Here is a 26,815-nt window from a genome sequence, read left to right as displayed (position 1 = left end):
TCGGAAGATGAAACGTTTACAACACGAATAAATTACTGGACTTGTAAACAAAATTGACCAATAATTTGTATCTAACCCGCATACACAGAGCCTCAAGCCGGATGTAAACCGTTATCTTGGGTACAACCCATCACCACTATCTAGTAACAGATAACTGCTGTTAATATCTTGATTCATTAGTGATTAGCCTAGATACACACAAAAATGCTTCCACATAGAAATGTAATGATGGGATCCTCAGCATATTTTGAAAATGGTTCCATTGCTTGAAAATTAAACCTTCATGGGCACATGTCAATATTAATATATGTCCCTCAACAACTATCCTGGTACATCAATCCAGCCTTTCTATAAATCAACAGTTTACAGCCAAACCACTCTGCCTGAAAATGCTTCTTGAATGAGATGCATCCCAAATAATTATTAAGTCCAGATGAACAGAATTAATATTTTTCAGTTGTCAAAATGTTTATGGTAATTTCTGTCCTAAATTTGAAGTTATTGAACACAAATTAACTGTATACAGATGCTGTAACAATTATATCTGAAGAAATCTGACCTGTTTTGGTCAAATTTTTACTAGCTGTGAGTGATTTGGGTCTGCCCACCAATGATCTGAATTGTACATTTCAGTGTAAATATAACAATCCATTTCACTGGATAGTGACCAGTATCCTTTCATCTCATTAGTCAATAGACAGTATTAACACATACTCTTATTAATGGATTATTATTCCACATTATTTTTGTGGAATCTCCTTTAGACCCATTCCAAACACCATATTTTAAATAGATCAATCTTCTTTTTATATACATTTTGTTTGGAAAATTCAGTAAAGTCGTAAGTGTAAATGTATTAAAATTAATTTGCGACATTTCTTGGATTTTGCCAATGATAAACCTGGTCTTTGTCATTATATTGACATTGCACATTAATTAAGGGAACAAACCAAAAGTTTGATGGTGTCCTATAAACAAAAGTCCTATCGTTAGGGGGGGTCAAAAAGTCTGATGATGTTTATAAAAAAAAGTTAAATATCGGTCAAAGTTGATCTAACAAGTTGGAATTTTCAACATTTCATTCTCATATTTTAGGAAGGGTCAGCCTCCTACTACGAAAGCTCTTTGTTTATATGATGTCATAAAACTTTTGATTTCTTCCCCAAGCAATTTGAGCATAAATTGACATTATGCTGTCTGCAGCAGCAGTATAGATAATAAATCCAAAAAACAATTTATTAAAAAAACAAACAAAAAATTGGAAATATCGCTGGAATTCCATCCAAAAATCAGATCTGACTAATATAGAGTGTGATGTATTGCTAGACTACCTATCTAAAGGGACAATAATGACTGTTCATTGTGATCAAAATGATCACAACACAATATGACATAGGTCATACAGATTGCACAGTGTGCATTGCACACCCTATCAAGTGAGTTCAGAACCAAACAATCCTGGTAAAAAAAGTCTTGGGAAACTTTTGAGATTTTCTGCTGCTGTTTGAAAACCATCTTGTACAAATTACAAAAATAGTCAGTAAAGAGAGAGAAAATTGAAGTAACTCATATAATTTCCAAGATTGTACACACCAATATACCAAGCAGTAGCTCATGGTGGAGTAGCTCTGAAGTTACTTCGGGGCTACTCCAGCTTGGAGTACCCTCGCAGTAACTCTGCTATGGTCCACCCAATAACTGGCCATAAGAATATGGTTGTGTAGTTCTGAATCACCTGATGGGATGTACTATGTTTTAATATGCCATGTAGTATACTTTGGGTACACTTCAAGATAACAACATTTTTATTCTTGCCATCCTTGGAAGATTAGTCAGATGTTGGCAAGATATAGGTCAACTCCATAAATTAGGTCCTCAAAACCAATACTAACATGTAGATCTAATTTGGTTAGGTCTTACTTTGAATCCAAGACATTTATACTCTCTTTCATACCTAAACCATGATAGCAACATATAAGGGTGGAAATTGCATTGTTTTGTTCATTCAAATACAATTACTATACTGTTTTTAATTGTAGTTACACTGGGTTGTTCCAGTTAAAATCCTTACACCCTATGGTGCTCTTTCACATAGGAAGTGTGAATTTCAAATGAGGTTACCTGAATGGGTGACTTCATTTGGAATCTATATGCCATCTGTGGGAGACTAAGGTCATGTCTTCTATAAGGGGTGTAAGGATTTCAACTGGAATAACACATTCACATTATTCTTTCACAAAACAACGAAGAAGTCAAAGAATAGATATCAGCATAAAATTCTCAATGCATTGTGGGACTGTTTCGGTAAATTTTGGTACAGCTGAACTCTGACCTTTCAAGAAAAATTTTTATGCTTACAAAATAATAATTCAATTGTTTTACTGAAATTAAAACAAGAAAAGAAATATTGTGATTCAGGTTTTAAGTATTTTTGTAATTTTTTAACTTGAGGAAAACATTTCAAGCAATATATTGTAAGCTCAAGAAAGTAATTCCTGATAGATCAGATTCAGTTGTACCAAACCACAATGAATGAATTAGGAATTTATAACCGATATTGCTTATTGAAACCACTAGTTGGTGGCATAATAATGACACGGCATGAAAGAGGATATTACTGCGCAACCCCCACCATATTTGGAATTAAAATGTTTCTATTATGCTATTTACTGTCAAATTATGCTTTGACTTATACAAAGTTCTGGAACTTTTGACACACATGTATCATTATACTAGCACCTATCACAGTTTATAATCTAACTATACATCCGTAATGAGCAGACTGTTACTGGAAAGCCAATTAATTTCTGAAATTTTTGTTACAAAAATCTAATTTTTGACCAAAATGAACATGAGGCAGTATTGCACTGAGCCCTCATCATGTCCTCAGTGCTGCACAGTGCACTGAGCCCTCAACATGTCTGTGTGAAATCAGTCCCTTGTTACATGAATTTATTTAAAATGGTGCTGCTGTCAAATGATTTTCATACAAGAAAAAACAGTACCATTTAGTAACAGGTGTGTGCACAAGACTAACATGTAAATATAAAAACAAACTAGCTGTCTATTAATATCAAGTCATAGGCACTTATATTGGGCTATTACATATGAAATCCATACACACCCTATGGAAGACACAATCTCAATCTCCCACACAGGGAGTGTAGGTTTCAAATGGAGTCACCCATTCAGGTAGCCCCACTTGAAATTCACAGCCCTTGTGTGGAAAGTTCATGTCTTTCACAGTGGGTGTATGTATTTCAACTGTAATAGCCCATTGACAGGATTAGAATTTTGGTGAGAATTCACAAATTTATCTCCCACAGATTATCAATACCAAATTTATATAGTGCTTGGTGTGAATGTCACCTCAAAAGCCCACTGTATGTTGAACACAAGGCTTTTTTTAAAGATTAGATTTGCTTGATTCCAAGTGGATTTTTCTAGAAGATATACACAGTAGATAATTTGCAAGAATCAAATTATATCTGTGAAATGTCTTTGCATGTACCATGCAACAAAATTCTAACCCCGACTGATTATTCTTCTTATATTCAAGATAACTACTGCCTATCTAGAAGATTTCACAGTATTCTTGTACCAAATCTTCTGGTCATGTGACATTTTAGAGTTATAAAGTGAGCAGTATAAAATCCTATACAATCAGACAGCTTATATCTGCAAATTATCGTCACAATTTCACCATATGGCTCAAAATGAGATTACTATTCAATTAACTAGGACAAAAATTTAATTGTTTATTTGCAAATATGGTCACCATTTTTATTTTCAAAATATGCTCCATAATGTTGGGCACCAGTTGTGGTTTTTAAAAAAGTTGTAAATTAATATGGAAAACATGATATATCCAAAGATGCAAAATCACTTTTGTCCATAAGACAATTAAATATTGTATTAAGTTAATTGAATACATAACAGAATGTTAAAAGATGAAGTCAGATTGCAAATATACTAGAAAAAAGAGCAATTTCAAATCTGCTGATTGGTGATGTACCACCTTTAGTCCATGAAATTTGTTTCAATTCCAAACAATCAATCTACATTAAGGCTCTCACCAATTCCCGGGTACCCGAGTTCCCGCCCGTTCTTGGCCTACCCGGGTCCGAATTCACGGGTCAAAGTACCCGAAAATTTTTTTAAATTTTTTTTTTTAATTTTTTTTTAAAATTTTTTTTTTTTAATAAGTTTTTTCAAAGTTTTCGCGACTTTAGAGAACCACTTGACCTATTCTGATGTGCTAGGATCACTTACAGGTAATTTGAAAAAAAAATTACGAAAAAATTACAGATTGTTAACCTTGCTATACAAACCACAAACTAATATTTACCTCTTCATATATTACATATTATAAATGCATGGAAAACCAATGCATTTATAATATGTGACTCCTCGCCACAACTGAGCCCGGATGTCGCCAATCATCATTTTTGAGATATTCAACCAAAATATTCTGCTTGAAATTAGCTTTAAAATGATTATATCATGTCTATAGTACTTGACATTTAAGTAGTGAAAAATCAATAAAACAGTCAATAAATCCTTTCTTTCCTATTGTTTATTGTTAAGTTCGATGGAGCATATTTCAATAGTGGCACTGGCGACACCCGGGCTCAGTTGTGGCGAGGAGTCACATATGTGATAGATGAAGAGGTAAACATAAGTTTGTGGTTAACATATTAAGAATAACAAACTGTAATTTTTTCGTAATTTTTTTCAATTTTTTTTTCAAATTAACTGTAAATGATCCTAATGATCTAAGCATTTCAGAATAGGTCCAGTGGTTCTCCAAAGTCGCCGAAAACTTTGAAAAAAAAAATAAAACATTTTTTTTTCAGATTTTCGGTACCGGATTCCCGCCAAAATTCAATCGGGTACCCGGTACATAACTACCCGTTAGTTGAGAGCCCTAATCTACATTGAGGATTTTCCTAAACACTAACAGCTACAACTTGAATAATTGGTGCCGTTATTGAAGTTAAGAATAAGACCATCACTTTCAAGTTTTTGTTCATATACATTACATTCTGCATGCTTTGTGAGCTCTAAATAAATCAAAGTGCAACTTTCAAAATGGCACCTTTTCTTCCAAAATGAGCCACTGTGACCGAATGCAACCAGATGTGTTAAACAAATCAGGGTACCAACATTAGATTTACAAATTATTCGGGAGGGGGGGGCTTAGAGCTTGTGAAATTGTGAATCCTTTATATAGGTTGTATTAAACCATGTGAAGAAATTGTGACAATAATTTGCAGCATATTCACTGGCGAAGTGATGTAATAATCGAATTAACTAACACAGCAATAGGTAAAACAATTTTTGAATATATCGCGCTGCACTACAAGCAGGTAGCACTCATCACCTGTCCATGTCTGCAATCATAGATTGAATACAATACCGTTCTTTTCAAAGATACTAATCTTACCGGTGCGAGTGATCAACATGATATGGTTCAATGCAGAGGTACCGTGTGAACATAGTAGGGAAGTGCGATATATTCTAATATTGTTTTACTCTACTGCTATGGTAGTTAATCCAATTATTACATCACTTCGCCAGCGAAATGTGATACACTATGTGTCAATATTCATCATCAATTTTCCTCTTTGTTTTCATTCTTGGATGGCACTGGCTCTCTTTGAGCCGCCTGATTCTTTGCAGCCTGCTGCATCAGCAGCTGATGACGTTCAAACTGCCGCTGTAACAGCTCCTGCTGTCGCTGAAACTGCTGCTGCTGTCCATCTTCCTGCTGCTGCTTTATAAGATCAATCACATCATCTTCTGCTAATTTTACATTGTCATTTCCTATATGCCCGCCAGCAGGCTTTTTGCCATTCTGTTCTTGGGTTGCACTCCCTTGAGTGTTCAAATTACCACTACTACCCCCCTGATTTACGGTGCTGTCTGGAAGAGTCTGGACAGCATCTCGACTTGGTAGACTTCCACCCGATGATAAATCGTTACTAGTCCTAGCGGAAGTAGAGGAACTTTGTAATGGAGTCCTATGCTCCTCTAACTCCTCTACAGGTGGTGTGGAGTCTACAGGTAACTCACCAACACCTTCTTTGATTGCATTAATAGCATCTTTGAAATTATCAATATTGGTTTCATCCTTGTTATTAGGATTGATTTGATCAAAAGCTAATCTTAAGCTCTCTAGATTCATGAACTCTTTTTGAATTTGTTGAAGTATTTGATCTAACTGCTGCTGCTTAGCTGGGTCGTTCTCAGTAAGAATATCACTCCCAGAAAGAGGAGTACTAGATGAATCCAAGTCGCCATGTTTCAAATCTGATTTGATTTTTGCATCTTGGTATTCTTTGCCATTGGGCGTCTGCAAGTATTGCTGCATCATATTATCATATTGCATCTGTAAGCCTTGTATGTCAATAGATGAGATGAATACTTTGCCGTCATGCTGCGTGTTTGCGTTTGGCTCCTCTGGATTATTACTGATGTATAGTTTGCCATCTTTGATGATCAGTTTGTTTACAAAATCCTGGATGTTGATGTCCGATTGGAAGAGCTGCTGATTATTTTGATTATTTTGGAGAGTGTGCAGAAGTTGCTGAGTTTGATCTTGGCCAGATGGCGATGCTCCTGTTGATTTACAGAGAGAGAAATATTGATATAGTTAAATTCAACAAGCAACACAAGGGCTATTCCAAATGAATTCCATACACCCCTACGGAAGACATGACCTTAATCTCCCACACAAGGAGTGTGCATTTCAAATGGGGCTACCTGAATGGGTGACTCCATCTGAAATCTGCACCCCCTGTATGGGATATGAAGGTCATGTCTTCCATAGAGGGTGTATGGATTGTAACTGAAATAGCCCATTTGATAAGACCATTGGGCTATTCCATTTCAATCCACACACACCCTGTGGAAGATTTCACTGCCATCTCGAATCCAGTTGCATGTTACGTTCTATCCAGCTGGGAATTCTTTGCAAGTTTTCTGTCAAATCTTCCAGTTGAATTTTGTACAATTTGGCCCAAATTTAGACCACTTATTTTTGTTATACCAAACTCTTTCACAACTTTTCCACTTTTTATGGATGAGAATGGTTGAATCTGGAATAATCAAAACTGTTGCATTTGGTTAGAGTTTCAAAGTCTTCCTCGGTGTGGGGTGTGGTTTTAAATGAAATAGCCCATTGAAACACTAATATTTAAGATTTTCTCTACAATCTATTGTGAAGTAGCAACACACCCCCTTAACTAGCCTGAAGCAGAGATAACACATCAAGGTGTAGGTGCAAGAAAGTATGTCTAATTTGCCAATTCGCAAGCGCACTAGTGCTGCATCTTTGTTGCAATTGGTTGCCTGTCCTGCAGAGAATCAATTTCGGGATATTGATGCATATGTACAATTGCCTTCATGGTTCATCTCCAAAATATTTGATAAATATCAACTGGGTGATAGTTTTTCCAAAAGGAGGCATTAATCAAAGGCCTTTTTTATAATGATAATTCACATTAAAGGAATTTCTACAAATACTGTAAATACGGTTGATAAAAATGGACTGACACCGTGAGCATCAATCCAGGGGGGACATGCCCCCCCCCCCACTTTTGGCAAAATGACCCATTTTTGTTCTTTTCAGCCAGTTTTTAACAATTTTGGCTGGGTGCCCCCCCCCCCCCACCCACTTTTAAAAAAATGTTTTAAAATATGGGTACTGTATGGTATTTTCAGCATTTATGGAACAGTTTTGCTGAAGAAAATCGTAGGGGCATTTATAAGGGGGGGGGGCTTTAATATGAAAGAATACAGTATTTTTTTTTATCCCCTAACACTAATCCCAAAGAATAAGGATCAAATCATTTTGGCAAGTAATTGAATTTCAAAGACGAAGAAATCTTGCTTCATGTACTAAGGACACAAAAACCACTGCTTACAAAGCCCTCGTCAGGCCTACCTTGGAGTACTGTTCAGGGGTATGGGACCCCCACACTAAAGAACAGATACTTCAGGTGGGCAAGATTCAGCGTAGAGCTGCAAGATTAGTTTGTAATAACTATGACTGGAAGGCCAGTGTGTCACAAATGATGACAGATTTGAAATGGGAGATGCTCTCAACAAGGAGAAAGATTGCCAGAATTTCCATCCTCCAAAAAGCCATAGGGGGGCACCTGGCACTGCCAGTCCAGACATACCTGCAACCGACTCAAAGACGCACTCGTCGATCCAGACAAGACACCTTCATCCAGCCACAAGCTCGCACAGAGAATTTCAAGTTTTCCTACGTTCCAAGAACAATCAAAGATTGGAACGATCTGCCACCGGACTTAACATCAATTACTGAACCAGAACAATTCAAGCAAGCACTACACACCCATTTCCAGACTAAGGATTTGGGAATCAAGGACTAAATAAATCTTCGCATGCACACTCATCCCTGCTCGTCAGCTTCCCTAAGGAGGATTGGGCAGTATTCGACAAGAAGAAGAAGAAGAGAAGAAAAAAGAAGGTTCGTCTCCCGTCAACCATGTGTGTTCACGCAATCATAGACATATACTGTTTGTTTCTCAGTTTTGGGTTTTTTTTAAAAACTTTATTTGAAGAAAGCTTCCAGCAAAATGAGTTAACATAAATAAAATTCTGTATCGGAAAGTATGCATTGAATATATAAATAGAATTTCATTCACGGTTGAAATACTCCATTTAAAGACCACTGAGGGGAAAACATGCATATTGCACTGCAATTCCAACCTCTCATGAGACCAGAGACAAATCTAGTATTTTTTGTTTTGCTTAATGGCTGATTTACCTGTTTGTTGTGTGTCACCATTGGTAGTAACAACTCCTGGTGCTCCCCCTGGGGTTCCTCCTGTATTGGCTCCTAAATTCTGCTTCAAACCCACAAGTTCATCTGTTAAGATGGGATCAAATAAATTGGGTTTCAATATTGATTGGCTACGAAGAGGGCTATATCATGTATTGAGCTAATCAGAGATATGGTAAGAATAGTCAGTAGAACTGACGAGGATTTAGCTTAAATTTGCTGAGAGATATAAAAGCTCAATTTTGATTGGTTACTCAGATGATCATATCATGTAATTAACCAATCAGGTCCACTGTATGTAAGGCAGTAGTGCCTATGGGGTTAAATTTTTGATTTTGAATTTTCTTATACAGACCTGTCCATAAGGCCAAAAAAATAAATTGTTTAGTTGTCCTCAAGCACCCTGCGGAAGACAGGGTCGGCCGGTCAGAATTTTTAAGGATTGTTTTTTTTTATTTCTCAACATATAACTGCAGATGAAGTTCAATCGGATTGCCCCAAAAGCCATAGGTCTGACTGAAGGGATGCTGTCATGTATAACAACTATCATAAATTTTGGTGTATATTTTACTAAAAGCAGAATTTAAGTGAGAAAAATTTGTAAGATTTTACACTGCAAAATATCTCAAGCAGGAACCTTATACATGTGGTAATATAATGGTAAGTAAAAGTAACATAAAATATACAAAATATGTTTTGGGTTGGCTCAAGAATTACGGTTGGTCAGTCGTGGACAACCGAACAATTTATTTTTTTGGGCCTAAAAGGACACATTTGCCTGTTTCTGTTTTCATGGTAGCGTGAAAATCACAGAAGCAAATTCATTCATTTATTCATTTATTTAATTAACATTATATGTGCCCTGAAAATTTTTGTTTTCAACTTATAAATGTGGCAATATATTGGCAAGTAAATTTTTGCCACTTTTTGCCAGTACTTGTTTGACTTATATTTGGCGAAAAAAAAATGAGACTCATAACATTGTGTATAGATATAAAATGGAGTAGCACTTACGCTAGTTGCATGTTGTGAAATGCGAGACTGGCATGCCCTTATTTGGGACTTTATTAATGCACGCTCGAATAATTTTCTCCAATTATAAGCCAAACAAACTTAAGTTTTCTCACCTTCAGTCCTAGCCTTATCTAATAGCATGACTTTGATGACACCTGGTCTCCCAGCCACTGCATCATGAAGGATCCTGCCTTCTTTATGGAATAAGAATACTGCTGGGATATTCACATTGTTTGTACCATCTCCAGACATCGCAAACACCTGTGATGTATCACTGCTAGAGCCCTCTGTGTTATCTACAACTATGCCTCCCACTGCTCCTGCGGCTTCTATCTTACGAGCCTGGAATAAGAACAAACAATAACAGATATAATAAACATATCTGATGTATCACTGCTAGAGCCCTCTGTGTTATCTACAACTATGCCTCCCACAATAAATTTACAACACATTGATACATTCTTAGATAGCGAGAACCAATCAGGGTAAACATTAGAAAAATGCGAACCATGCATTGATTGTGTATAATGCACGGCCATGCACTCCAGGTACTACGCGCAGTGATTTCGGACACATTCATTTTTCTTGCGGGTTGTGCATTAATATTTGTTTATATTTCCCAACATTTTTAGTGGCAATTTTGTTATAAAAATAGCAAAAATCACAGGATTTTTTTCTTGTGTATGAAATAGGTTAATAAATGTGGGGCTCATGCATTAGACACACTAACATCTCAGTATGTATGCATTATTTTAGTCCTTACATTAATTGTAAGTCCTAAACCCATCATAACTCATCCATAGGATTTATGTTACAGCTATGATGGGTTTGGGGCTTATGATGCATTAAAGGACTTGCAATGTGTTGTAAATATGAGTGAAATGCACCCCAAGCCAACACTATGGACATGCAATTGCTCCTCAGATGCCTTCCTTTTGCAATATTATGACAAAGTATCTTGTATGCAAACACTTACCTTGTCAATAAACATACACTCTCCCCTAACCATGAGTGCAATCTTGCCTTTGATTTGGTCTGCATTGCTTAGATCGTGACAGGCATGGTATGGCTCAGCTATCACTACCTCACCTGCTACCTACAACATATTAAAACAGGTGTAATTAGTGTATGTAAAGTGTATGGGTGCCACAAGTATAATATGATCCAATCTGTAAACTCGTGATTACAATATTTACTTGATTATTGACATAGAGAAATAACCAACTCTTTCCCTTATCTCCTCAGTCACTTTCAAACTCAAGAACTCCTCAGTCCATCAACTCACTTAAAGGAGGATTTTGTGATCCTAACATCCTCTTTTTGTGACATTTTTTCAGTAGATATCCATGAAAAAAGCGTATTTCCAAAATTCCAGTTGATTCCGATTTTGCGTTTGTGAGTTATGCATGATTATGTGTATTACACTGTTCCATAGACAATGTGTTGTAATTTCGTTCTGGTGCACCAGAACGAAATTCAAATTTCACGATATCTTTGCAAGACGAATTAATCTGCAAGAAATATTTGGTACATAAACATTATGTAGCCAGAGGTTTTCAGTGGCACAAAAATCTCAACTTTTTTTGAGAAAAGTGGGGGATGAGGCTGTGGATCACGAAATGCCCTTTTAATCAACAATCTACTTCTTTCCTCCCTCATTCATTCTCTCATTAGTTCATTTACTCAGTAGTGTAGCGAGTCATCCTGGGGGGGGCACCGACCATGATGGGGGGTGCACAAGCCATTTTCCTATGGGATTTTCTTAATTTTCATATTGATTGGGGGGAACATGCCCCCTGTGCCCCTATGACGTTACACCACTGTGTACTCACCTTCCAACTCATCCACCCACAAACTCTACCTACTGAGTCACTCACCATCACTCACTCATCATACTCACTCATCATACTCACCATCCTTACTCACTGAATAAATTGTTTCAAACCATACTGGCTTTTTCATTTGACTTTGTGCTCACACGATTATCTCAATATCATCAAATAAAATAACTACTCCAAATTTATAAAAATCTGTCACTCTATTTTGAACCATTTTGCCGAGTTTTTCAATGAGGTTTGAATTTTCACACTTTCATAGTCAATTTCAGAATTGGCAATTTAAAAGCTCACAGAAATTTTGTTGTCCTTCAGGCTGAATGGGCTATTCCAGTTGAAATTCATACACCCTATGGAAGACATGATCTTAATCTCCCACATAGGGAGTGTAGAATTCAAATGGAATCACCCATGTATGTAACCCCATTTCAAATTCACACTCCCTGTGTGGAAGATTAAGATCGCATCTTCCATAGGGGTGTATGGGTTTCAACTGGAATATCCTAATATGTAGCTGTTTAAAACTACAAATAAAAAACCCACAAACTGTTTGAGACAAAATAATGAAAAACATTGGTCTCGCAAAGCAGAGGTCGCGGGTCAAGTCCTGCTTTAGCCAAATTTTCTTTGCTCCCCATTTTCAAAATGTGACATGACCTGGTCCATGGAGGCTAAAGGAGGCATTTTAGACATTATTGAGTTGCTATAAATATTACCTTATACATACAATAGGCTATCATATACTGAAAACACCAAAAGTGTAGCATACTTGGCTCTAAAGTTATGAAGTTTTGTAATGTCTATTTTTCTTATGTATTTTATTGTGGTTTTTTGCCTGTATCTCAATTTCAAATTTGCCGCTTTTGGTCTTCATGGAATAGATCCTGTCACCCAAATATCCTGCTACACAGTATTAAAACCTGATTTCTAAAGAAGTATTGCAATGAATAGATTCACTTCAGTTTCTTACCCCTACGTTATCTGTGAGATCCATTCCAAACTGAGCTGGTCCAGCAGCTAATACCATGTTACCAAGGTAAGGTGGTGATATAAATTGCACTACTCGAGGTTGGTACTCAACTGTAACATAAATGTAAAATAAATAACAAACAATAAGAAAATATGCAAATAATAACAAAGGGATTTAGTATAGAGCCTTTCTAACTGAACAACTGGTAGTTTAATTTGGTTTATAGATTTTCATTTGAATGAATACAGCACATGTCCCTTAGCTCTCGCCACAGAGTTGTATGACCATATTTGGAATCAGCATGAAAAAATGCATTAAAATGAGTACAAACAAGCCTAGTATTGGTTCGGTGGTTCTTAAGACTGCTCTTGAAATTTTGAAAAAATATCTCAAACTTTTCTATGTCAAAGCCTATAGCTAGCACGCAGAGCCTTATAATACCATGCATCGTATACTGCTCTATTCATTCCAATGAAATTCTTATTGGAAGCAGACTGTGGCACTCAGTAATATATCCACAGATTAAGCAGATCAATCCAAAATATGAAATCTTTCACCACTTTTGGTAGTTCTATTTATGACATGCTAAAGAAAGCCAAAACTGATAACATAATAATAACAATTGTCTGACTAAACCTCAAAAGAGCTTAAAAGAGCATAATGCTGGTTTCATACTTTATGCTGCTTGCCGCTGAGCGGTGTGATACTTCATCATACCGACTGTACTTTTCTGCAAACAGTCAAGTGCAACTGCACGCTGCAGCAGCGGCATGACTCTGAATGCCAATGTTGCTGCTCAGCACCGCTCTATGCTCATTGGCCAAAATTGTGTCTTGTTCTCATATGTCAGTTTTGGGCAAAGCGGTGTAATGATCGATATATCAGCTTGCCACTGGTCATACCTACCGTTTCTGCCCAGTGAAGCAAAAAAAAAAAAGAGCAGCAAGCGGCAGAAAAGTATGAAACCAGCATAAGTTGAGGAATAATGGGGAAGATATCATACCAAAAGGATAAGAAAGTGCATCATTTAAACTCGGACACTACTTACCAATTTTGAACTTTGTAATAAAATTTGACAAGAAATAAAGATGTGCTGTGCATAAGCCAGGCTGGGACCACAGAGTTTGCATGAATGATTGTATGCCCAACTGCAATCACAAGCATCTTGCAGTTGTTGATATAAAGGAAGTGTATTGCTACAAAAAATGTCCCATTTCAAACAGCCAATCAGAGGTCCACTTTTAAATTAAATCATTTAATGTGCAACATCAGCTAAAGAATGGGAACAAATGCTGACAGAAAAGTTTCAGTGCACCAGTGGAACCTGCAATGTGCTGACAAGTTGAACCTTCACCTTATATCGATATACCATATCATATATTTTCATTCATTCATTTCTGGAACAGACTTGGCTACCTTGGCATTGAATCACATGGTTTGTTTATAAGAAATATGCTGCAAAAAAGTGTGCATGTTGAACTTCCACCTCAAATTAATAATGAAATATTGTCATTCAATTCCAGAACAGACCTGGGTAACTTTGAATAGGCAAACCCGAGTCATGCAGTTTATGTGTAAGAAATATGTTGCAATGATGTACTTGCATGATAAGCTTCCACCTTATATTGATATACCATTGTATTTTCATTCAATTCCAGAACAGATATCGCTAAATAGGGACAGTGACACATGAATCATGGGATTTGTATGAGAAATATGTTGCAATGTGTTTGCATGCTGAACTTCCACCGCATATCAACATTTTCATATTTATAGTAGCTATATTTCATTAAATGTGCATTAATACTGTACTTGATTTATATATCAGTCCATCACTACTTGTGCCTGCTGAGAAGAATGAAATACACAGTGTTAAGGGATCTAGAATGAGCGTTTATGGGCGTTTCGACAGTATTTTTGTGGGACATGAGAGCACCTCAGGCGTGTCGATTGCATTCTGAATACTGAAGCATGTCTTTCTGATATCAAATAATTTTCATTTTTGAAATTCACGATATAATACAAATTTTATGACAAATTATTAAAATTTGATATTTTTCAAATTTTTGATATATAACAGTCCTCGAAATTAATTTTATAAATCTAATGATACATTTTAAAGTGTATGTACGTGGGATGAAAAACCGACGATCAATTGAAAATTTTGACCTTTTATATTGAAGATGTGGATTTTTTCCCAAAAGACCCTTTTTTGTGTGTTTTGGGAAAAAATCCATATCTTCAATACTGAAAGGTCCAAATTTTCAATTGATCATCGGCTTTTCATCCCACCTACATACACTTTAAGTATAAATCATGAGATTTATAAAGTTTACTTCAAGTACTGTTAAATATCAAAAATATCAATTTTAATGATTTGCCATAAAATGTGTATTACATTGCGAATTTCAAAAAATCAAAATTATTTGATATCAGAAGGACATTCTTCATATTCAGAATGCAATTCGATATGTCTGATGTGCTCTAATGTCCCACAATAAATACTGTCCAAACGTTCATACCCCTTCCCTTAACTCAGAACTTGGGGTCTGTTTGGCAAATTGAATGATGCCATCAGTCTGTCCCAGTACCCATAACGGTAACACACCATTTGTTACGGTCAGCCATAACACATTGGAGAATTCAAAATGAGGCTGAGGGTCAAATCTGGAAATGTTATGGTTAACGGTAACAATCATTTGTTATGGATATCCATAACTCAATAAAAGTGTTACTGCCAACCGTAACATTTTTCATAAGAATGGTAAAAACACCCCACAGTCTAAAATGTACCCATTCTTAAATAAACGCCCCCACAAAATCTATATGAATAAATACTTCAACTAATACCCTAATAACTTACTTATGTCAATTCAATTAAGATATTTTGATTCCTTCATTACTAAATCAGTCCTCAAAGCTGAAGGACAATACATGTGAATCAACCCATTTTACTCCCCTATCCAGCTAAATAAAGATGCCTTGTACATAACCGCCAGTTATATCACTAGTAGTATATCTCTTCACCAGAATCCAACTTATCACTCTAAAGGTGCATAAATAGGGAATTATTTATCAGAATGGGTAAAAAAAGTAGAGATTGGCAATATGTTACGGTCAGCCATAACAGAGATGTGATTTGTTATGGCTGACGGTAACAAACTGGTGTGTTACCGTTACGAGTACTGGGACAGACTGGTCATGAAAGCTGTGAAACATCGAGACTTCATTCATTAAATTTGCTAAACCAAGCTGCATAGCATTGCATTATCCTATAGTTTGTTTGACTATAACTGGTGGAAATTACTTGTTTTAGTGCTACTGCACGCATCAAGAAAGTCCCCACTTATGCTTGTGTAAATTTACATAAGGAAACGCTAGTCACGTATTACCCAATGTGCAAATAGAGTGAGTGCTTTGTCCAAATGCTACATGCCATTCTACGAGGGTCATTCAAAAAGTTCTACCTGTTGGGTCATAACTTTTGTTTTGTTAAAGGTAGCTACTTGAAAATTTGCATACATATTGATCGTAATGTCACCTACAGGTGGTATAAAAATCATGTCAAGACCATTTTTAGATTTTTGTTGGTGACCTGAAAACCACAGTAAGATATTGTTCACCGGAAACGGTCAAAATATGTACAATATTTACAAAGGCATCTCAAGTACAGTGTGTTGAAGATCCCATAATTATTCGATTTGGTCATGTTATACAGTAAAAACTGTTTAAAACACAAGAATAATCATACATTTATATGTACTGGTTAAAAGGTTGCCACAAACTGAAAATGATGGATATTAATATGCACAAAACTAATAGAACAAATAGCCAGTGTAATAAACTTAGTATAAATGACCACAAACACAGTTTATGAAGATATTGACTTAATAAAACATGGTGTAAAATGGTGGCATTATGTCGCTTTCTTTGGAATAAAATACCACAATAGATCACAATTGAACAGGAATTAAATTTATTTTTTTGACTGAAAAATGTGTTATAGTAGCTTTAACTTTTGTATCTTATCTAAAAGCGCAGCTAGAAAAGTCACGCTGTAGGGATGGACACTATGCTGATTATCATTACCTGAGATGTTACAAGATATCCCTCCAAAATTGGAATTCTGGGTAATTTCTGTCCATCAAAAGTTTACTTTTTCAGTCACAGATGATGTTTTGGACTGTAAGGTGTATATTCATTCAAAATTTATATTGTTACTAATATGATTTTTTTGTATAAAGAGGGAAGTTCGTACATTGGCTGCATGCATGTTTTCAAGTGCAATATCCAAAGATGCATCACCGTTTCCGGTGTACCATATCTTACTGTGATTCTCAGGTCACTTACAAAAATCTGAAAATGGTCTTGACATGATATTTTCACCACCTGTAGGTGACATTACGAACTATATGTACGCAAATTTTCAAGTAGCTACCTTTAACAAAACAAAAGTTACCTCCCAACAGGTAGAACTTTTTGAATGACCCTCGTATACCAATACATAGTGTTATGGGTCTCATTGTTTTTGCCAATTATAAGCCAAACAATAGCACGACCTAGTTCTTTTTACGCAATAAACAGGAATTATGCGTCAATCAGTACAATAGAGTGTTATTCTTCTCTGCCAAATACAGACAGTAAAATTATGTTCACCCCTGCATATCCTAAACAAAGGCAAATATGTCAAAACCAACAGCCAATACCGGTATCCTTAAGCTCTGATTTAAGACCTCATTCGTTGAAATTGGTTGAGAATTAAAGAAATAGTGACCTAAAACCCAAGGAAGGAACAAATTAAAAGTTGTATTTTAATGTTCTAATCGATGGAAAGCACAGCGCTAGTTCTCTTGTTTGAGAATGCTTTGTGTACAAATCAATAGAGCATCTAATGGAGCAAACTGCAACCCTTGAATTTGCATCTTCATTGGGATTTTGGATCACAGTGTCTCCATTTCTTGACCGATTTTAACGAATACGGTCTTAATTCCGAGCTAACAGATGCTGCTTTTGGTTGCTGGTTCTAATTATGACCCATCAGTCTTTGTTTAAGATATACAGGGGTGAAAATAACTGGTAACTTAATTCTGTTGTGGTCTGTCTTGTAATACACAGCCGTTTTCGCCAAACGTTTGTCAAACAATTGCCGAGCACAAACGCTTGTCAAACATTTTCAATGAACGCCCGTAAACGCTTGGCAAACGCTTTTGATCGCTAAATGTTTGTCAAACGTTTGGCGAAAGCGGCTATGTACATGCAGAAAGTGAGTCGACTTATAGTGAGGGAGAGAGAGCTCTGGAAAGGCTGTCTGCTGGAATTAATTCCTCAATCGACAATTTTTGTACTGGTAGACGTGGCTTCAATTTTTCTATCACATATCCAAAATCGACCAAAATCCACCCTGGGCAAAAAAAAATCTACAGGCATTTGAAAATCACTATTTTACAGTAAAATACACAAATCACGAACGTTTCCGACTATTAAGCCGCATTTACGCAGCATGGTTAACGCGTCCCACGCTTACTGTTTTGTATTTGCGTTCACGCAACAAGTGAGCGTATTGCGTTGCATACTGCGTAAACCAGAGCGTCACATCATACACCACACGAAGTCGGTGTCTAATTGATCGCCACCTTGTGCATCTAATTTGTCGCTCGGATCCAAGACAAACAATGTCTATAGCTCGGATGACATAGTGGCATATCACAAAAATGGCCATTTTGAGATTATCATGTTTGAAGTTTTTGCAAATTTTACCTGTTTGTCATACCTGAATTAAAATGTCCCTATTTTGTTGAATGGATATGAAAAAAAAAAATATTTAAGTAATACATTTTATGTATAAAATACATTGATGTCATTTACCAATTAATTGTAATTAGGCCTAGTCATTAAAGCTAAGCCTATACGTCATTATAGTATAGGCCTACTAAACGTCTAATCAATTTAAACCTTATATAGGTCTATAAACCCATAGGGCTTAACACTTACATCCTAAATAAATACAAACTTATCAGAACGGTCGACAAGAATGTATATTGTTTTCTGTAGAAAAAGTATGGGACTTTGTTATGAAAAAGATATTATAGGCCTAGGCCTACATGGTATAGGCCAGACTTGATCGGTAGGCCTAATAAGACATAATAAGAAGCATACAACGGAAATTAATAGTTATCTAGACCTAAGTATATCTCCGTGGATTGGCTTTCTCTATCTCATATTCCCTCTTTTTTGCATTCTTTCCGTGCACCTTTATTCCGTTTTTAACCAGTTGGTTCGATAACCATTTAGTTTAATACCGGTACATAATAAGTCTAAAACCATTATTAGATTGGTCTAATAACCCATTTGGTCTACAAACCATTTGGTCTACAAACCTATGATTTTGTCCGACAAGCATTTAGTCTGCTAACAGTTTGGTCTATGCCTAGGCCTACTAACTGGTTGGCTATATGCAATTATTTTGCTAATGCAGTAGATTTATCGTGTTTTTATTTTCCTAATGTATTTTAAACTGACGTCCTAATAGTATGACTATAGGCCTACGTCATTGTATATCTGCTGGCACATGCTTTAATATAGCCTACACATGTGATATCGCGTGTGTTTGATATTTTCTATTAGGCCTATACCATTATCCATGATTATACTATAGGCCTAAATGTTGATCTGTTGATTAAAATAATTGTTTGCAATATCATCCGATATCAGTTTAATAGGTCCTTATTAATGTTATTTTGTTTTCGGGAAGAAATGTATGCAAGAGTTATTAAACGTGAACGCAGGGGCCCGGACGTCGCTAGATCAATATGATTGGGGGGGGTGATTGAAATGTTATCGCTCCATGAAATTGAGTCACTGACATTCGATGGCGGATTATCATTAAATCTTGCTCAAATATTATTTTATTTCTAAGCGAAAGTTGACGGAACTTAGTTTAACCCATAGCTTTAAAAGATGTATTTGTACAAAGACAGATTTGTAGTAGGATTGAAGTAAAAAACGTTTAGATTGTTATGATTGACAAATCCAGATTCTATTCTAGACTTTCACCATCTTGGCACTTCCTGCTTCACGAGGGAAAAGGTGGTCAATCAGGATACAGGCTACCTACTACACGCTACCCTGGACCACGTATGTATATATAGGTATAGGCCTAGGCCTACGATCCACTTAAAACTTTTTAAGTGGATCGTAGGCCTATACCTATACCTATACCTTTAAATAAAAGAATCCAACATCATGGAAGGTTTTGTGCTCACATAGGCCTAGCCTAATTAGAGAGGCCCTACCCTCCCAGAACAACAACAAAACTAAGCCCTTGTCTTTTTTTCCAGACATATAAATTATTGTAGGCCTATACGCTAAAACAGCCCTAAGTTTATTTTTATTTCCACCAATTTTGAGATCATTTTTGTAAGAAATACAAAATCAGCTCTTCCACTTTTTTTGTCGATGCCGACCAGCTGCAGTGACGCGTAGGCTGGTAACCGATTTTCATAACAAAAGCCCCGTTTTTACCCATATTTTCACTGTTTTTGCAGCCAATTCTTGCCCGTTTCCAACCAAATTTTCGCATAACCGTCTAGGTATGTTCTTCGATCTCCCGTATGAATTTGGCGACATTTGGATCGAAACTGACTAAGCCTTTATACATGATACATAGATACATAGATAGATACATAGATAGATACACATACAACATTCCTCTATTTATAGTAAGATTACACTAATAGGGGGGCCTACTAAATACCAAACCTTCGAAATACCCTGTAAGCTATTAATGCTGAAGATCCCAATTTATAATCCGCATTTCATTGGCAAAACAAACGTAAACAGTCCACCGTCAATGAAAGGCAAAATATATGCAATCAATGCTACGTGCCGTGTGTCAGCGGAAGGATAATTATAATAAAATGCGAGTCAGCGCGGAACACGGTGTATGCGCAATATACGCAATTTGACGCTCATGTATCAGCGCGTAATGCCGTCGCGATAGCCGATGCGACCACGCTTCGCAAAAGTATTTTTTATTTACCTCTTCGTATTTAATCTTGCTCAAAGTTAGAATAAGTGCAATTTTCAAAGGCTTGTAATTTTTTTTGCCCAAAGTAGATTTTAGTCGATTTTTGTTATACAATACTACAATATATCCTACATCCACCGGTACAAAAATCGTCGACTGAGGAATTAATTCTACCTAAACTGCTTTCACTCCCTGACTATTATATCAGAGCATGGATTGGTGTAGCAGATCCTACTTCTATACTAGCATCTCAAACATGCTTATCTCATCTGTCAGGACACAGTTACTTAACCATGATGTTTATACATTCATAATAATGACCTTTGAATGTTTTGGGTACTAAAACTCATACTCCACGACCTATGCTCAAATTTTCAACTATGATTATTACATGGTGTGAATAAACTGTGCCCAAGGGGATGAGACAACGTTGGCCAAAAGTGAAACCATTCCATTGCAGGTTCTCACCTTCTATGCAAGATTCTTTTGTCCTTTTACCATTCAATTGTGGGTTCAAGTCACCCTGACGTTTCCTTTTGTAATCATTTATCCGTTTTTGCCTTTGACCCCACTTCTTCAATTTATATTGGGGTGCTGTTGGGGTCAATCAGAATCAAATGTTATGTACCTCAATGCTCTGTGTGCTAGCCATAGGCTTCAGCATGTCCAAGTTGTGAGATAATTTCTCAAAATATAGCCATAAAAATGTACAATTCTGACATTTTTAAGAAAAAATTTAAAACTTGTCGTTTGCAGACGACACACTCGTGGAGAGAGTTAATAGTGAAATGATTCTGAAATGCTTCTTTATTTTAGTTCTACACATAACGGGCAAATATTGCTAGCTATTTTTATTACTGAGCATGAAAAGTAGGCTGATTTTTTGCAGTTTTTACCCCATTTTGCAAAATTTTGTGTGAAAAAAGATTAGTGATTGACCCATAAAGGCAATTAAGTTCCATGTCCAATGTATAGCAGTGGAATTGACATGAGCTTGTAAAGAAAGTGTATATGATGTTTGATTTTAAAAAAGACTACAAGTTTCTGCAGAAGACAGTGTACGTTTGTAAAACTGTGTAGGGGTGTGTAAGTTTGTTTTAAAAGCCTGCGTACAGTTCAAAACATCACTGAAGGAATCAACAACAAGAAATGGAGACGGACAGGGCACATGTCACAATTAAATGATAATAGATGGACAAAGCTTTGCATAGAAAGAAGGCCAAGGACAAGTTAACGAAGTAGGGGTAGGTAAGAAATATGATGGTGATATGAAAATTTTAGGTTTGCAAGCTTGACATGGATGAGAGTAGCACAGGACAGGACCAAATGGCACCAGCGTAGGGAAGCCTTTGCCCTGCCGAGATAGAGACAAATCAATATATATTTCATACCTTCAGCACTTTGTGTCTTGGATAACTCAATCATTTCCTGCATAAATAGCATCCCTTGCTCAGCGTCATCAGGACTAGCTGCCTGCGATGTCAATATGTATAGAAATATAAAATGAATACAATGAATTGAATACAATTGAATACTATTAGTTACCCCCATTTGTTCACAAAATATGGGAAAATATCTTTGCCTTCTTCGGTCTGAACATGAATTCTATCTTCCGACTTGTTTGTTAACTTTGCTGAATTAATTTAGTTTAATAATCTTAGTAGGCCAGTTTCTTCCTTGCGTTTTAACAGTGCAGCCATGCCACGTGTAAAGTATGCGAGCAAGTCATTTCATCATTCAAAACGTGATGAAAATAATAATTTTCTTCTTTTTATAGTGCTCCTTAACCCTAACGCTCCTGAATACTAAAAAATACTACTTGATATATGCGCTGTTCGTGCATGCATCCCACGGATGACGCAATCGCCCTAAGTGATATATAGGCACGGTTTCGCTGGCCAGCGAAGCCCAAGACCTGTGGCAAAGTGTCGCCGATCGAGTGCTTGGCATGCGAGGGGTCTCGGTTCAATCCCACCCAGAGCAAACAACTTCTTTCCTTCTTTTCTCTTTTATTCTTTCCTTCTTTCCCTTCCCGTCGCCAAAAAGCCCCTAGGCGGTTAGGGTTAAGGGTGTTAAGACCAAATTGGTTACAGAATGGATACCTAGAAATGGTACTAGGCACCCAGGAAGACAGAAAGTTAGATGGAGAGATGAAATTACAAATTTTTTTTAAATGACCTGGATGAGAAAGACGTGAGGAAATTCAGAATAAACCCATTATGAGAAACATTACTTTTTGAAATATTCATTTACCTGCGAAGCTGAATGCATGAGTTGTACACGACCATCCTTTAGAGTAATAAGTCTAATTCCCATACGTTTTAACTCCTCCATGTGATCAGCATTGCCTGGGATGAATTCAATAGCTTTCAGACGTAGTGATGATCTAAGAATGACAAAGAAGGCAGCAGATATTTGTAATTAGGTTATCAGTACACAAGTGTCATTGAGGTCAACAGAATTGAGAATGAATATAACTGAAACCCAAAAGAACCACTTATGCCTACAGTTTTAGTTATATTTACGACCATATGTCATAATTTGTGATATCTAATGAAACAGTAATGAAGGTGCAAACCCCCATGATTATTATGTTATGTATTATGAGTGCAAAAGGTTCAGAATTATCAACATTAAGTTGCTAATATTAATAAAAATTCAAATTCAAATTACAGATGCATATCATATGTATGGCCAAATGGAACAATTCAATTACTGGAGTTAAATGTTACTGGACCTAAATGTGATGAGAAAATATTTAAGTCATATGAGGCAGCTCAAATAGAAAAAGTATAGGATTTTTCTGTTTGAACTTATGGTGCACATACTATTTTTCAGTCTGTGACATCAGTGCATTAAGGCAACTGTTTCTGACATGTATCTATGCAGAGTCTTTAAACATGTGTGGGTATTTCTCTGAAAAGGTGTACTATTGGAAGATAGGCAAATAGGAATTTGAAAATGATTATAAAAATGTTTCCTTTACATATCTGTAAGGATGTAAGTCTCTAGTGCATGGAAACAATATTTGGCGCATCTTTAGGGCGCCTCTATATTATAGAGGGCGAATCTGAAGGTTGTGCCAGGTGAGCATCATCTCCGTCACATTTAGGCGAAAAAGGAAAAAAGAACAAAAAATTGTTAAAACTCTTAATTATGAGTTTTATGGATAACTTGTAAGTTGCTTGATTCATGTTTGCTTTTTTCATTTAAAAAAAATATGATTTTGTACTTTCGTCATTTAGTTGGGACAATGAGAGGCAGGCTGTACGGAAAATGTCATGTCTGTTAGTATTTTTTTATACAAACTTAAGTATATTCATAATTTTGCTTGAAATAACTAAATAAATTTTTATTGACATAGTAAACACATACAATATCAATTACATTTCCAAATAGTAAATTCCATGTTGTCTGGGTCAAAGGTCAAATAAAGGTCAACAACAATTGTGATGGAGATGACAATGCTGTGATGGAGATGATAGTGATGTGACGGAGATGATATTTCTACACAAATTCCTACAGAGAATCATCTCCGTCACAGACATTTGATTTCAGTAATGTTTTCACACTACTTGAAAATGAAATTCATACAGATGAGAAGGTTTAGAATTGGTAAGCATTTTCTGATAAACTAAACTGGACTTCGCTGTATCTCAAGATCCGTGATGTGATGGAGATGATGGTGATGTGACGGAGATGATATTTCTACACGAATTCCTATAGAGAATCATCTCCGCCACGGCAAATTGTGACGCCAACTGATGTAGCGGAGATGATGGTTCAGACATTGCTTACGATTAATAGCAGGGTTAAGCTTACCCACGTGTTACATATCACCACAACAGCTTGTGGGACATATTCAACCATCATTATTTTCCGGAAAAATTCAACAATAAGACTTATATCAAATTGATCAGAAACGCTTGGAGATGATGTTGAATAAAGGTACGCTGCGTGTATACTTGAAGATACCTCAAAATTGGCAGGAAAAGAGTGCCAATGTGCACCTATTCGGGTTGATGTTTTTCGTGCGTCTGTAAAGGCAGCGTTCAGGGTCAAATTATTGACCTCTGATATTTGGTCTTCACCTCCAGCCGTTTTGATGCCAATGTGACGGCAATGATGCAAAACCAAGGGACAGCAATTTTTTGACACAAATTTTTGAATTATTCCATAAAATTGACTTTAAAAGTGGTTTTAAGCATTTAAACCTTCTTAGACATGATATTTACCCCAGTCAGTGGTAATTTTCACTTCCCACACTTGGTCACAAAAATACTACAAAATCACTAAAATTCGGTTTGTGACATCGGGACATGGGGTTTTCAGGGGGTCGCAGATATTGAAGAATTTTTGACTCAAGAAATTAATTTTTCCCCACTTGGATGTTCTTAACTATTTTTATACATACAAAAGTCCATGACTAAGCCAAAAAGAATAAAAAATCCGCTTTTAAAACTTTTATGAGCGCCGAAAGTCGCGGGACTTAAAAGTTCCCCTTTTCAGAGAATCACCCGTGTATGTGTGCACCAGGATTTTGGGCAAACACTTGTGATTTGAAGCTGCACCCAATGAAATATCCACCTGCCAAGGTGAAAATAAAGTAGTTGAGTAAAAATTCTGTGGTCACTTACTTCTTGGAAGTACTTAGTCTTGTAGGACAAGCGCCCTCTTCAGCTTGTCGTCGAAGTGGCTCTCGGATAGCCTCAGCAAACCCTCGCCCAGAGCTTGGAAAATGGAAGTCATGGTTAGGGCAGGAACGCTCAGATGAACTACCACCTGGTGTAAGGACCTGTACCAACACATTAAGACACAATAGCAAACTAATTACATATAGTGTCATTGTCTGTTACTGTCTGTTACATTACAGCAGGGGGCTTCAAACTCTTCAGCTGTTTGTTTACCTAGCTGGGAAACGCATTTGAAAAATCCAACCTATGTAAAATGCACAAGCCAGGTGACCAAAATGTAAAAATGCATATTTTATTTTGTTTTGAGAATCAAGATTTAATTCAACCTAAGCCTCAAATCACAAATATTTAATGTCAAATTTGTGCAGAGTAGGTAATACTATGAAAATTTTAGGAAAATTAAAGATTGCAGGGTCCTAAACTCTTAATTCAGGTCATAAGACTTAGCAGTAACAATTGTGATGTGGGGTTTGAAGAAATGTAGACATGTTCAAGAGAGGTGAAGAACTGGTAAAGAATAAATTAAGTTTTGAAGTTTGACATCTGGTTCCCTTCATTGATGTCTGTGACATAAACTATTTTGTTACGGACAGGGAAGGGTAGGAAAGTTAGCAATGAAACAAAAATAGTCCCTTTCATCAGGCTTAGTGAATCTTTTGGCTTGTTCCCTCATCAAGTGCCTGAATCTTGATTATTATCATGACCAATGACTAGCTTAAACCACCTCTCATATTACAAGCTAGCTAAGCACCGTTACCATTTTATATTAACCTCCTTGACACTACTGATCATCTAACAGCATTTCTGATTGGTTGATAACTTGAAATGCTCATTTTAATTGCCAATTATGACTTGGCTTTAAACTATTTATGGTCAAACTTGCATTTGCAGATGATCTTTAAATACCCTCCTCGATTGGTTCAAAATTAGACACAATATTCATTTTGGCCAATCAGTAGGTAGTTCTCATGGGGTTAAGTACCAAAAGTTGACACTATTTACCTCCTCGTCATCGTCTTCCTCCTCCGTTGTGGCATTCAGTTTAATCTTAGACAAGGATAGAGGAAGAAGATGTGCTTCTGTTGTGAAGATATAACCCTCCATAGGAATATCTAATTCATCTGGCTCAGAGAATAACAGGTATAAATACTTGCAGGTCTCAGCTAGGAAGAAGGAATCCATTCTGTTTGGAGAAGACAACAAATTGAAAACATTTAATCCTCTCCACGTGGGTGTCGACTGCAGGTGACAAGTAATAAATTTTATAAAAATTTCAAGAATTGTAAATTTTCATAACCATATTTTGAATCAGCATGATATATGCATTAAGATGAGTACAAAAGCCCTGTATTGGTTCAGTGGTTTATTCTTAGATTGAAACCATGCAAATTGCACCTCTTATTGATTGAGGTAATCAGGTCTGATGACAACATAGCCTACCCTAATATCAGATATTTTTTT

At 36.4% G+C, this 26,815-nt stretch overlaps 1 protein-coding gene across 2 annotated transcripts in view; it reads right to left on the bottom strand.

The window, feature by feature from the left end:
* Positions 1 to 4,935: 4,935 nt before the first annotated feature.
* Positions 4,936 to 26,815, bottom strand: part of LOC140137901 (ER degradation-enhancing alpha-mannosidase-like protein 3) — an 86,108-nt gene continuing 64,228 nt past the window's right edge. The window contains exons 13-22 of one of the 2 annotated variants that reach the window (XM_072159706.1): positions 26,357 to 26,537; positions 25,298 to 25,455; positions 22,914 to 23,046; positions 22,052 to 22,133; positions 14,447 to 14,482; positions 12,635 to 12,744; positions 10,806 to 10,925; positions 9,943 to 10,171; positions 8,801 to 8,902; positions 4,936 to 6,621 (exon numbers count right to left, since the gene is read on the bottom strand). In XM_072159706.1, coding sequence (XP_072015807.1) covers positions 5,615 to 6,621; positions 8,801 to 8,902; positions 9,943 to 10,171; positions 10,806 to 10,925; positions 12,635 to 12,744; positions 14,447 to 14,482; positions 22,052 to 22,133; positions 22,914 to 23,046; positions 25,298 to 25,455; positions 26,357 to 26,537 — 2,158 coding nt within the window. In that variant the 3' untranslated portion in view covers positions 4,936 to 5,614. The remainder of the gene's footprint in view (positions 6,622 to 8,800; positions 8,903 to 9,942; positions 10,172 to 10,805; positions 10,926 to 12,634; positions 12,745 to 14,446; positions 14,483 to 22,051; positions 22,134 to 22,913; positions 23,047 to 25,297; positions 25,456 to 26,356; positions 26,538 to 26,815) is intronic. The other variant, XM_072159707.1, reaches the window with a different exon arrangement.

This window comes from Amphiura filiformis, chromosome 17 (genome assembly GCF_039555335.1).
Source record: "Amphiura filiformis chromosome 17, Afil_fr2py, whole genome shotgun sequence".
Taxonomy (NCBI): domain Eukaryota; kingdom Metazoa; phylum Echinodermata; class Ophiuroidea; order Amphilepidida; family Amphiuridae; genus Amphiura; species Amphiura filiformis.
This window is presented reverse-complemented; position numbering and strand designations above follow the sequence as displayed.